General features: G+C 38.9%; 1 protein-coding gene across 1 annotated transcript in view; it reads right to left on the reverse strand.

Annotated features, from left to right (window-relative positions):
• Positions 1-14,686, reverse strand: part of tsnare1 (T-SNARE Domain Containing 1) — a 186,085-nt gene that overhangs the window by 108,391 nt on the left and 63,008 nt on the right. The window contains exons 3-4 of the mRNA XM_029505222.1: positions 1,983-2,060; positions 1,170-1,239 (exon numbers count right to left, since the gene is read on the reverse strand). Of these exons, the coding sequence (XP_029361082.1) occupies positions 1,170-1,239; positions 1,983-2,060 (148 nt within the window). The remainder of the gene's footprint in view (positions 1-1,169; positions 1,240-1,982; positions 2,061-14,686) is intronic.

Consider the following 14,686-nt stretch of genomic DNA (forward strand, 5'->3'; position numbering starts at 1 on the left):
ATCTATAAAGGCTAAGGCTCAAAGGTCATACTGACTTTGTGCTGAAGAAAATCTTACCACCTTTTCAATGTCACATCATTATCAGCAACTGATGCAGCTGCTGAAAAATGACAAGCTGCGGCAAAAAGCTGCGGCTGATGCAATGACCATAAATGATCATTGTGGCGTTGAAGATGGCATAATAAAGCAGAAATACATCTAGAACCAGCGTCTCCTACCTCTTTATTACCCCATGCTGTTGTCAGTACTTTGCGTCAAATGTCTTTAAAACTATCAATCACCCTGATGCTAACTGTACATGTCAATAGAAGCTCTCATGCGAAACAAGAGTGGAGTCAATGGAAACACAAAAGAAATGATAGTTTAGTCAGTGATAATGTTGGTTACATGAAAGTGCTTGGTGAGTCTTTGTCACCACAAAAGACAAAATTCTCACCACCATTTTTAGGCTTGAATGGTTTGTGTCCTTGCATGTGAATTTTATTCTTGTCTGCTTTAATGCCAGCATACATTATGAAGGAATAATGTTGGCATTAATCATTGTCATTGTGGAATATGTGTTAAATGTGATAAAAATGAGTCTCAAGTCATGCTTCATGCTAAAGTCACTGAAAACAATATAAAACTCTTGCTCAAAACAAAAGCGTCTGGTTAATGAGCACCAAAAGTCACCATTACATTGTAGAAGAGACAGGAAACCTCCTGACTGTTTTCTGGAGTAATCTTTCTAAACACTGCAAGCCGATGAACAACAAAAAGCATGGATGTAATTTGCATCAGTCGGCGGCACTTGGATGTGCTGTTTGCATCCAGCATCAATACTGCTGCTGAAGGAAAATGGGAAGTTAAAAATAAAAGCAGCCAAGCATTGTCAGTAAGTTTCCAAGGCGATCATAAAAAATGTTCAATAGAATTGATGACATGCCAGCCAACACAGTGGGATGTAATGCATTTTAAACAGATGCAATCATCTTAGATTGGCCACTTTGTCATCAGTGTTGAATCTGGTAATTGCTGGCAGCTCAACTAAAGAAGAATAATCAATATGAAAGAGGGGCATGAAACAAAGAGAAAATAAGCACTTTTCTCGGAAGCAGAGACAAATGTAACAATTGCACTGAGCTGGACATCCAAGTGCGTAGCCTGTGGATGAGTGGGTGTTAACTCACAGGCTCTGACGTAGTTCTGCTGTGTCTCTGGATGTTCCCAGGGACTGAAGATTCTTCTCTAGTGTGACAACTGTGGGGAACAAATCAACATTATAAACATTAAGAGTGTGAACTGAACAGCACTGACCCTTTCATTTATCCCACAACATTTCTCTGAAACTAATTCAAGTTTTAATTGAACACTGTTTAAAAAAATGTAATAATTAAACTTAGTCTAAAGAAATCTGTCTTTGTGTTTAAGCACACATCTCTTTATCCTCCCTATGAAATGGCTGAGCAATAACGTGACACATAAAAAGAGAAAAAATTACCTAAGAACATAATCCTCAATTAAATTTATGACTTCTAATGCAAACCTAGAGCTGCTTGTTAACAATGACCCTTAATCAAAGCTATTAAATAATCTGTCTGAATTGTCATAAATTTTAACCTGATACTAAAATGACATAGGTAAAGATTGACCTGGTGCAATGCTGATAGAAAAACCTTTATTCAGCAGCCTCTGAATCAACAAACAAGGACAAGCAGTAGACAAAAGATATTGTTCCACCAATACATCCTGAAGTGAAGATGTGGTATTGTTTTAATATTTATGTAAATCCTAAACCATTAGGAATGTTACACCAAAATCCCAGCAGTAGTCCTTAAAAATCTAAACCTGCCCTGCTTTCATCACTACACCCAGATCCTCATCATAGAAACCATTTACATACAGGGGAACTGGGTCAGAGGCCTGTGAGTACTTATATCAGGATATGGGAGGAGGAGGAGGACAAATGCATGCACAGTTTTACTGATGAAAGGTGTTTTTACCGTTGGCGTTGATCTGGAAGATGTTGGAGGAGGTCTCCTGAAACACATCTTGCAGTTCTGAGGGACTGACCTGTGTGGCTTTGGAGAAAACATGTAATCAGCAAACATTTCTCAGCCTAGTGGAGTGTGACACTGCAGCAAAGGGAGAGCTGAGCACACACAGCAGCATAGAGGGGTTACTGTGATGACACAAAGAACGGGAAAATATCCAGATTTATATGGTAAGGCTTGACTGTCACTCACACTCGGTTTTCGACTGTTTGAAAAGGGTAGAGATTGGCTGAACTTGGTCAGTATCCCAATGTGTGTTGTCTTAATTATTAATTATTAATCATCTCTGATGACAGAGAACACTCCTGTCTAAAGTATGACAGCAATTTTCCGAATATGTGCAATATAACATTGACAGAAATCATGGATCTGTTGAAACTTAGTTTGGAGAGCAATGTTCCTTAAAACCATATTGGAGTTGATGCAGAGTCCATTTGACTATAGATGTAACTGCTCTCCAAATGCCGAGCACTGTTTTGTCATGGTTGTGAATATTACTTCCTAATGACTTTTTAATGGCCATTAATGCTTTTGAAAACTTCAACCGGCTCACTTGGTCCATGTTCTTCTACACACATCCCAGATTATACTTTTCAAAATGACTTAAGAGTTTCCCTGGGGCAAGGTGAGGTACTTATGATGCTTCAATATCATTTAACTAAGACATAAACAACTGAAACATGCCAGTTCATGACTAGACACATTATTAGAATGTGTATGTTACTTATATATAAAATGAAATAGACAGTAATTTGATGCTAAAAGAAGAACAGAAGAAAACAAATGAAAACTCATTTCACAGGTTCTGTAACTCTCAACGGCTATACAGACATTCATGGTCTCTACTGAAAGAACTACAGCCATCTGCTTCTATTATCATCCTACAATTTTCAGGTTTTTCCAAATTTTTCCGAAATACCTGCAAAACACATGGCATTCAGGCCTTTCCCGACTCAGGTCCTCTTTTTTTTTGTCAACTTGCCTAGTAAAGTGTCTGTATTCATGTATGAGGAAACCCTCACCAGTGATCCAGAATGTGGTGGTTGACCAGCCTCAAGGAGAACATCACTCCCGTGCCTATCGACCTCGACCAACCACAGCTTCCCAAATCAAATTAAGTCTCTAATGCTACCTTCAGAGTGTCCTTCTCGGTCCAATGTTTGGCTGTGTCCTGCACCTTCATCACCACGATTACAATAAAGTTAGTTTTATGAAAAGGTGGTGGTTTAGATTAAAATAGATACTTCCTCAATATTAGATAATCTTCTGAGAGTTATGAATGTTGAATGTTAAAGGATGAATGAATTTGACTGACAGGAAATGTGAGGTTGTCAACACCAAGCAGTTGAACTTTCAAGAAAAGGGCTGGACTGCTTGTTCACCTCAGTGTCAGGCATTACAGCTTGAGCAATTGGTGTAGGAATTATGTGTATGTGTGTCAGCAGACACAGTAGTTCGTCAGAAGACTTATAATAGCACTGCACTGGTAAGTCATTTGCACAATAATAAGAGAATTGTGGTAAACTTTATGATGTAGTCATGGAAACAAAATGGGAATCAAATAATTCCCTCCGAGCGCGCCCACCTTTCCCAACCTCCTTTGTTGCTCAATAAAGTACATCACCAAATGTTTCCCTTTGCTCAGGTCATCAGTGCTACAACCACAAGATGTTGCCCAGCAACAAAATCTATTTTGATGTCATAAAAACCCGCTGACCTCTGGGCAGATTTTCTGGGCCAGTCTTGTGGTCACAGGTATTTGTACATGAAAGGTGACTACACTTGAACAACTAATAATGAAAAACCTTTCTTGTGAAATGGTTTCCGCATTGTGACATTTTGCTCACATTTAAAATTTTTACATTATTTTCTGTTCTTGCTGATCAAGAAACAACACAGGAAACAAACAGCAGCATTATTTTCCTTCTTAAATGTTAAACAAATGAGGCAAAGCTGAAAAAAGTGAATTTACAACAATTGAAATTTAAGGAACTGACATGTCAAAGTTACATTAATTAATCATAGGAGATGGTAGGAAAACCAACATTTACATTAATTGATTTGAAAGACTCTGTTGTTGTAATGAATAGATGTGGAAACTGAATGGACATCAAAAGGCTGCATGAGTCTCGAATGCCGCATCTGTCTGCAGAGACGATGACTGACTGGACAGGGAAAATGGCATGGCACTAAGCCACGGGCTGGCAGCAGGAGTGGTGAGCCTGCTGTATAAGTTATGAGGGCAGGACCATTTTCCTTGTTCAAAAGCACATGTCATTGCAAATGACAGGGATGGTTAATAGTCTGGAGCCATTACACCAGGCAGAGATCAACATCACAACCTGTATATGCCATCACTCACACCCTTTCGTCAAATGCTGCTCGCAGAAATTTGCATTTTCTCTTCTGATGTTGTCAAAAGTATGGGTGTAGGGATAATACATAGAAGTGAGAATTTCTGCAAAAGCAGCAGTATTTCAGCAATAAGGGATCAAATATTAATATTAAATAAAGTGAGTCACACAAGTCAAAAGCTAGACAATGAAATGGTGGAGGAGGAAGGAGCAAGTGAGACCTCAACAGCACATCACAAGTCATTAACTCTACTGACTGAGTTATACTGACAAATCGCCCAGGTAATAGCAGGATTGCATGCAGTCATTCGAGCAGAATTACAAGATTGTGATACATTTGAAAATGGGTCATTTTTCAACTGAAAGCCCTTTAGTGTCATTTTAATGTTATCTCAATATGCAGACACATCTTTAACACTCGCTTTGTACATCTTTCATTGATCATGATTGATGAATGTCCATTATTCATGCTACAGTGGATGTAGACCAGACTTAAAGGATGGTTGTATAAATAGAGTTCAAATTGGCACAGACTGAAGACTGGTATTTGAATTAGAACAGTGATTGAATTGACCTTGGCATTTGTATCAATGTGAAAGAAGTCAGTTAGAGGTCCGACAATTAATGACATTGATGTTTTTCATTAGTATGACGGTAGAAAAGAGGAGCAGCTGAAAACATTACCAAACTTCGTCATCAGCAACAGCCTGTCCACAGTTACATACACGTGGATGTCATGCCTGCATTGGCAATTCAGTACAGCTGCATCTTCTGTTTACACTGTCCCCCTCAGTGGGAAGGTTTCTAGTAAAAAAGGAGGTATCTTCTAGGATGAACTTCCCCAGGAATGAAGGGCCCACAATGGTTTGACGATGATTAAAATGGAATATTAGATATCATATTAGACAGCGCTCTCTCCCCCATTGTCATCAAAACACATAGTGAGGGAACAATCTTGAATCTTAGTCCCTCAGTAGAGTCCAGAGACGATCCACCAGAGACCATCCCCAGCAGGGAAGCAATGAGGTGGTAATGAGGTTGTCTCAGTGAGGGCAATAGGTTTTTTTCTGAAACTCTGCCACATTACCAAACATCCAACAATAAACACTGATACAATACAGAGTAGCTGCTAGAACAGGCCTTGGGTTCAGGCCATGAACAACAGTTAGTGTGCCTGTGCCAGGACAGTAAGATTTTTTGTGCTGTCACTTTCAGGAATAACATGTTATGAAGGTTATGCTCTGTGACATAAATCACTGAGCTAGACCACCTAGTTAGCTAAAGAGTCCTGTGCATCTACCCAAGCCGCTAGGTGAGTCCTGATTCACAGCACTATAGCTTCCTCCTACTCTCAGCCTTCCTTATTCCTAATTCTCTCCTTCATTCTTCCAGTTTTAATTAACTGGTCTCTCTCTCTGTCTCTCAAAATGTGAATCCGCCACATAGTATATCATGTTTATATGTCAAGGAGAGAAACAATGTACTTGATATTATAATATGAACTATTCTGCATGTTGTTTTGTAATATATGAGTTGCGAAGGAAACCGTGTGGATGTTTAAATCAATAGTAATAACTTTGACGTGCACTAAATTTAAATGTGAAATATAAAGGTTCTGTCTCCATAAGTCTCTCAATCAGATCCTGTCCCATGAAGACTAAAATCTTTCATCTGCATCAAATATAGATAGCTGAACCACACCAAGGTGGAAGAAGTGATTCTTAAAAATCTGACTTTAAATCAGACAAATGGCCATGTTGAGCTTCTGTCAGAGAAACACAGGCACAAAGATTATGACATCCCTGGGAGTCAACCAATAGAAACTGCACATAGCATGATTCAAATCAAAGAATTGATGGGGATATCTATGTAAGAACAAAACCCAACAAAGCATATCACTCACTGAGATTTTAGTGAAGAAATGTTAACATAGTCCTATTTAAGATCTTTGTTGTTCATTTGACTCATTCAGTCAAACTGAATGGGTGAAACTAACAGTTAACATTCCCTTCCTGCTTCTCTCATGAACTTATACAGTTTCCTGAAAGGTTGAGAGATTCATAGAGCGTTATTTCACAATCAAATGCCTTGGATCACTTCAGTTGCTTCTTATTATTTGACATATGAAATGGTGTCTTCATATTAACATGCCATATAACACTTAAGCGTGCCATATCAATTAAAAGCTCTTCTTAACATGCACTGCCTTTGACAAAATTATTCTGCCTGTGATTTAAGCAAGGTATCGTCATAGTCATTCAGCTTCATCAACTTCCAATTTGTCCTGCTTTACATCCCTTCAGACATTTTTAGACATTTTGGAAAGGAATATAAAAATCATGGGCACCATTTTAAATCCTGAATCCTCATAATCACCTGTCTGTGTTTGGTTGTTTAGTTTGTTTCAGAACATTAATTTAACAAAAGCTTCTTCGGTTATGATCTGCCTCGAGTGACTCTTTATTTCGTGTTTTATTTTGAAACACCTCCCCCAGAGTGGAAGGTCGCATCACCTGTATGTCCTGTAGCATCTACAGTTTCTTAATCTAATTGTGGTAGGTCTGAAATAATTGTGCATTTCACAAAACAAAGATGGCCTAACTGAGGAATACAAAAACCAACGGTTGACATTTGTTTGTCACGAATAGACAACACTACACTATCATTCAGAGAGGGATGCTGCATCTGTATCTGGACACCTACTGATCCCACGACCTTGAGCTGTGGTTACAGCAGGATCCTCCTCATGTTGCTGAACCGTTGAACTTTTTTTTTTTCGTTCTCACAAAAATATATATATATTTTTTTGTAGTTTATAGTCAAATTGCATTTTGGTTGTATAGAAAAAAAATCAAAATTTACTGTATTTCAGGAAATCACAAAAATATAAATGAAAATGACTAATGTAGTTTGATGGGTTACTGATTTGCAGAATAATTAAGCTCAAACTGAATTTCATACTCAGCCTTCATATTTCTATGAACCTTCTGTCAGAGAGATTAAAGTCTGACATGTTCAAATGATGTAGAAAAGCCATAATTTAAAGGATTTTTATTTTGATTTAGGTTTTTTTTTTTTTTTTTGACTAATTTACACCTTGATGAAGATTTGTAAGGCCTAATTTATGTTTAGAATCGGCTCCAACTGTGGCTGTAAAGAAAGTCCCATCAATGTTTTTCCCCGGTTGAGCTGCCAATGTTTTTAAAACCTGAAATTTATTTTTATCTGTTGCAGAGAAGTCTTCTTCTCATTAAAGAACTCATAATAGATTCATTTGTCTTGTGCGCAGCTATAATTGTTTTGTGAAAAGGTCTTGTTTGGTATCAAATCCTGCAATGGGTGATTTGTTATTTTTAGATGCCTACAGAAAGCATGAAGGATCATGAACGTAATTATACTGGCCTCATAGCCTCGTGACAATGTGGACAATCCATCAGGTTTAAACAGGAAACAAATGTGCAGCAACTGAAAAATCTTTCCTTTTCTGCATGTGACAGAGCTAATTGCTCTTTTTTTTTTTTTCAGTTCACAAGAATTTATCGTCTCATTTGATTTTCAGGGACATAAACTTAGGATTTTATAGAGATGGAACATAAGTAATCACTTCTTTTTTTGCAATAATTTTGGTGACTTTGAATTTTTTATGCTTGCAAACGTTCTACTATTTGCCAATGGTCCAGCTCCGTTTTAGCAGAAGAGTGAGGTGAAATTCTCAGGAAGCTTTTTTCCAAAAATGAAACTATACAACCAAACTGCAGCTTCTGAAGAGCATGGTTTTCAGCCACACCAGAACAAAGCTTCTCATGATAATGATTTCATCTTGGTCTGCATTTTGTGCACGTACTGGCCGCAAGGGACATGGTGGCACACTAAACAGAGCAGAACACCTCCAGACGGCTTCATGGAGGGGAAGGGGGGTGGTGCTGCACAGTGGGTGTGTGTGTTTGTGTTTGCAGAGTTGGGGTTACGCCTATTCTCAGTGAAATCAAGATAAATCTTTTATGAAATCCAATGGTGTGCTCACCACGATCCACAGGGTTCTCCAACTTGATCTGCCGAAAATAACCCTGTTTTAAGCCCGTTGTCTTTGCCACATCAATGACTTAAGTCAGAAATTATGTAATATACTGCAGTTGGCCCTTTATATTGGGAGGGTGAATGAGTGGCCATAGATGTTTGTAAATGTAGATTGTGCATGCTTTTTTGACTTAAAGAAAGCCCCCAACTAGGTCCCTTGGGGGATTGTGCTGGTGCAGTATGGGGTGCTAGGGTTATGATCTGAGTAGGAGTGATGGGTAGCCTTGGCAGGATTGGCAATGAAGTAGCTATTATACTGACACATCCTGGTGAGGAAGGAAGTTAGCAAAAAGGTTAATCTTTGCTTTGATCTTGACCTATGGTCATGTGCTTTGGAAAGAAAGAGATCACATATTTCCCATCTGACATGAGAATGCTTTTAGACTCTACAGGATCTGGGCTATTTGGTCTGCTTTGCCTGACATGACCTGCTACCACCAGGACCCCATCTTGGTTTTGCAGAAGAAAATGAATGCGTGTCAAACTTATTGAAATCTGTGTTAGTCATGCCAGAAGACTTTTGGCATTCCCAATAATTCACCCTAAATAGCTATCAATGCACCCAAAGGTTTGTTCACCAACTATACTAGTTTCTCTATTGATGACAAAGGCTATTAAATTTGTCTTTAAGTGAATTGCCAGTTATATATTATATAATTTGATATTTATAGCTATATATAGTTTATAGCTTCAAAATGTGCCAGTGTGAGAGACTATCAGGGGCCCTTTCATTTACCTTGTTTGCTTCTCCTGACAGATCAACCCCACAAGTTGTGTTTCCCAACTTGAAATCTTGTAGCCATGAGTAACATTGGAGAGCGACAAGAATAAGATGTTTGTTCAGGTGAATTTCACTGTAGGAGTTGCTCCTTTGTTGCTCTAAAGTATATTTGAATATGCCAAATAATATTAATATTAACAATAATCTCCTGTACCAGAGCTGTCCAGGGACTAAATTCTAAATATTTTACATACAGGTAAACACAGTGACAATGTCATTATCTCAAAGTATCATTGGGGCAAATGATGATCTTACAGGACATGGTTAATATTGAGCCTTAAATTGTCTTCGTTACAACTGATTGTCATGATACCCTGCAATTAGTTCTCCTTTTAAAAGAGATTTAAACCAACAATTAAATGTAAGCAGTGTCCTGACAAGACTGGTATTTTTCAGACTTTGTGTCAGGAAAACCTTCAGCAAAATAACCGTTAACAGCTGTTGGGAGCAGGCCACGTTCTCATTCCCTCAATCAGCTGCTCAGCAGCTGAACTGCAGATTTTTGGGGAAAAAATGTCCCTCTTGTGTGAGGAGAGACAGCCACTGACCTCCGGCATAATGAGATGGGAGCTCTTGATTAAGTTTGTCTCTGATTTGAGAGTATAATTGAACATGTTGCAGATAGCACATTTGCGCTATCGACAAGCTACTCTGTGAGGGCATGATGGTAATTTATCCCCTGCGTGTTCAAGACTCTCCCTCATTACAGTAGGAGAAATCAGGGCACTTTGTATTGATTAAACTCTGCTTAAAAAAAAAAAAAAACTCAACCGCAGCCAACTGATCATTGTCTATAATCAGTTCACTGGGGTTTTTCATCAGCAGTTGGAAAAAATGCAAAGTGAGTCTCTGCCCTGTAGCTGTTTTTTTTTCTTCACTCATTCACTTATTATTAATTTATAACCACTTTGTTTTTAAAGCAAATAAACATGATATTGTCTTTTGTCCAGACTTTACACCCAACGAAAACGATAATCAACAATAATGGTTATCATCATGGGGGCAGGATGGCGGCATATGGGGTAAGCGCTTTTGCCTGACGGCAAGAAGGCTGTAGGTGACATCAGTCAAAAAGACAATTTGCATCCTCTCTGGAAATGTTACAGTTACAGACAAAGGGGAACCCAAATACAAATATGTAGCGGCTGATTCAGATATGTGGTCTGGTTTATACTCTGAGGGGGGAGGATACTAAGTAGACAGGAAGTCCAAAACATAAGAGGGAAAATAGGGAAAACCTTCAGGAATCAAAGCAAGAGTGAACTACATCAACCAAACTGACACTGAAGACAGTTGCTGTTTCTCAAAGCCAACTGTCAACCCATTGTGACCAAGGGCCAAAACTCCTGTGTGTCTCGGGTTTAACCCTCCACTTAAGGTTACACCCAAGACGGGTTTGGTACATCTTGCTTTTCTTCAACCTGTCTGCTGGTACTGCTGTAACCTTTCACACAACTGCCCTTCCTTTCATTGGTTAGGCTGCGCAGGGAGGGCAAAGGTAACGCCAGCCAATGGGTTGACTGCAACTTTGCCAATGATACAGGCAGTTTTCATTAAAAAAATATGAACTGTTATTGTGGTGCTGACTGTGTTTCAAAGCTTTCAATTTGTAACTTAGCAGTCATCATCTCCCAAACATTGGGAGAACACACAAACCCCACACAGAAAGGCCCCAGGCCTGGGATTCGAACACATGACTTTCTTGCTGTGTGGCAACAGCGCTAACCCCTATGCCGCTGTGCTGCTGCCTCTAAAGAGGGGCATTTATCATCATTTAAAAATGAGCATGTTTTAATGAAGACACTTAAACTAGAGAATGATAATATTAACTGGGCACAAACTGGAATTTTGAACTATGACTTTAGGTTGTTTTTGTGGTGTGTGAACAAAAATTGACCAATTTGTGTTCAATGAAAATTTTTTAAATTCATTAAAAGCATGAAACAACTCATGTTATTGTTTTTTCACCAAAACTGTATGGCAACTGTAAAAAGCTACATGTTCCTGCTATTGAGCTTCATCTGCTTTCAGTTCTATCCTGAGTTTGTGATGGAATGGGGGCCACCAACATTTTTGAGATTATCAAGTGGGCTACGAGTTGGAACCGCTGCAGAAATGTATATGTGGATGTACCTTAATGTGAAAATCATTCTATACTCACCAAGCACTTTACCATGAACTTTGTTGCTCTCAAATTGCCTCACTTCATCATGTCATGGATCGACCAGCTGTTCAAACTGAGACTCATGCACATGCTGACATGATTCCATCACATCATCTCTGCTCAGAAAATTGCTGAGCTGTACTCTCAGCTCCTGTTCTACCCATTGCAAGGGTGGCCTGCTGGATCCACATCTACAGGCTAAACTGGACTCACTTTCACGTTGATGGGGCCACTCACAACAACTTTATCCTTGTGAAATAAAGCATGGATGGAGTAAGCATGTTTCTCATTAAGAGTTTAGGGAATATTCTTTCAAAAAAGGCTCTTGGATGCATTTACATATAGTACACCACATACTCATAAGAAGGTGCTCAACACAAAGACATTTACATGTGATATCTGGGCAAAGACCCGATACCTTCTCCTTTTTATAACCATCTTAGCTGGCCTGTTCAGTATGCAATAAGCTATACGTTTATATATTGGCACAAAAAGTCTAAACCTTGCTATATTGTCATTGTTACAGTTAAGTCAGTCAAAATGATGCAGTCCAGGAAACAAATCCATGAAGCTCTCTGGATTGTGCTTCAGAGCCAATCAGAAACACAGCACAGGCTACAGTGAGGCCAGAGTTAACACAAGCCCACATATGAGGCTGCAGAGTCACAGAGGACTGGAGATCAATGGCGTCTCAGTTGGGCTATTAATCCATGCGTGGCTGTCTAGCACGTGGCCCACTTTGGCCACTTACTGCCCATCAGCAGCACATGGAGCTGGAGACGCAAGTGCTCATCACAGCGCTGTCACTCCCACTCCGCCATCTCGCTTCATTCAAGACAAATAAGCAGGGGCCTGTCTCCAGAGGGCACATCACAGGGAGCTAATGATGTGAACACATCCACGGGTCAGGTCTACCCAGTACTCTGATGTCTGCTGCAGAGACGCAGGTGGGACTCCTTAAACTGCCATTGTCTATGTAGGTGGGATGTGTTGTTGCAGTCAAGCGAGGACGACTTCAGCAGTCACCATGGCAACATAATGATGAACAGATAAGTTGATCAACAGAAAAAGATTGAGAATCTTTTTTTTACACTTAATTGGGGCTTTCATGCCTTTACTCCACTCACTAACTGGTAGAGGCTGACAGAAAATAGGGCAAGGGAACATTTCCCTACTTCAAACAAGGGACATTGTGATCACATGGCATGTATTGATTGCAAAACTTTGTTGCAACAAGGTGCAATGACAATAAAGTTTCTTCTTCTAAACCACTGGACCACCAGCACTCCAATTGAAAACTATTTTGACAATGAATTTAATTCTGTTGTCCTTTCTAAAGCCCAAATAGTTATTAAAAATATAACAGTGTTAGGTCATCATTTCTAAGGACAGGATTTGTTGCTTCTTTTCAACATATATAAATACAATTGTGAACTAAATGTGATAATTGCAGACATAACAGATCTCAAAATAAGGGCTGTGGAGGATGGGGTTTACGTGGATTTCCTCTGTTTTCACACATGAGACAAAATGAAAGAATATAAAATATTACCAGCAAATGCTCTAGCTTGGTCATTATCACAGGTGTGTTGGGCACTGCTCAATGTTACAGCAAGGTTCTGGTCCCTGGGCCCCCTCTCCTGACTCCACACATTTTTTGAAGTGTTGATGTTGGTAGTCCTTTTAGCTTCCCTCCCCACTCCACCTCACAGAGTGAAGCAAGGTTTTCCAGTAATAGAGTGCAACATTAGATTACTATGTTGCACTACCTGAGGCGAGCTTGTGATGTAAAGCCTAATTTTAGGGTGGTAGTATCTATAGAAATGTAGAAAATGTCCAAAATTAACTTCACAACCTTTTTGCAATCAGTGTTAGTACTAATACAGTTACAATGACAGAAGAAGCTCACCATCTATGAACTTCAAATGGTTGGGATATTTCATATTTCATCGTGAAATATGTAAATTTGTAAACAAGTCCAAGTCAAGTCTCAAGTCTCTAAAAAATGAAAGTCTTGTGTCTCTTCTGGTTGTAATGAGCTTTCTATCATCTGCTGCTATCTGGTAGATCCTAGGAAATTTTGGAAAGTGATTAAATCTTCATTTGGAGATGAAACCTCAATTGAATTACCTGCCTTCATAGTAAAAGGCAGAGACAACTTAACAAACAAAGCAGCTTATCTTAATTGTTTTAATGAACATTTTGTCTCCTTGGGTTCTCTGTTTGAGTCCCTACATCCACATCAATCAAATGTGCAGGGGGTTTGCCTTCCATTACCACCTACTAATGTTCTGGCTTCAGGATTTAATCTGAACCCATTTGATGTAGCCAAGGTCCATAGGGCTTCGCTGCAGTTGGATCTTACTAAATCTGCATGACCTGATAAATGCAAGCCTTTCTTTTTGAATTCTGCTGCAGATTTTATAGTAGAACCTCTACAGTATGTAATATTTTTAATCTTGCTCTTTCTGAAAATAAGATCACAAGTATGTGGAAGTCTGCCTATGTGCTTTCTCTGCTGAAATCCAAAGTTCCAAAGTTCTTGAAATGTTGGTTTCAGAACAATTTAAAGGGTTTTTAGATGCAAAGGGTCTCCTTTCACAGCATAAGTCAAGTTTTTGAAAACAGCAAAGTATAATAACAGCTGCTATAAAAGTGGTGAACACTATTATTGAAGCACTAGATGGTTGAACATACTGTGCAGATCTTTTCAACACCCTGTCAAAGGTTTTTGATTCTGGGAGTCATGTCATCTTGGTGGAAATACTTTGCAAGATTAGCTCATCTCACTAGACTGAAAACTGGTTCTCAAATTATCTATCAGGTAGAACACAGTGTGTCTAGGCTGCTGGGTCTTTCTCCTTCTTCCTCCCTGTTTTAATGTGAGTGCTTCAAGGTTCCACATTAGGACCATTGCTGTTCACAATTTATGTTAACAATCTATCTATGCTATAACGTCTGAATCTGTGTCCAATTTGTATGCTGATGACACAGTTCTTTACGTCAAACTAAACTGTCAAACTAAAGTTTTATTCATATTAATCGCATAGCTGCTGTGGATTAATATTTGTTCAATATTAATCGTGTTTCTTTTGTGTTATTCTAATAAAGTATTGATACTAATTAATAATTGTGAAATAAAAGTGAATGTAACACTCCCCAATCTTTTATTGTAGCTTACTCCAGGGTTCTGTGCCTCTCGAAGGCACCAGAACTGAATCAATGAAAAAGGCTTTTAGATTTCTGCCCGGCTACCTGGAATAATATGCAGCAGGAC

Source organism: Echeneis naucrates, chromosome 6 (genome assembly GCF_900963305.1).
Source record: "Echeneis naucrates chromosome 6, fEcheNa1.1, whole genome shotgun sequence".
Lineage (NCBI taxonomy): Eukaryota > Metazoa > Chordata > Actinopteri > Carangiformes > Echeneidae > Echeneis > Echeneis naucrates.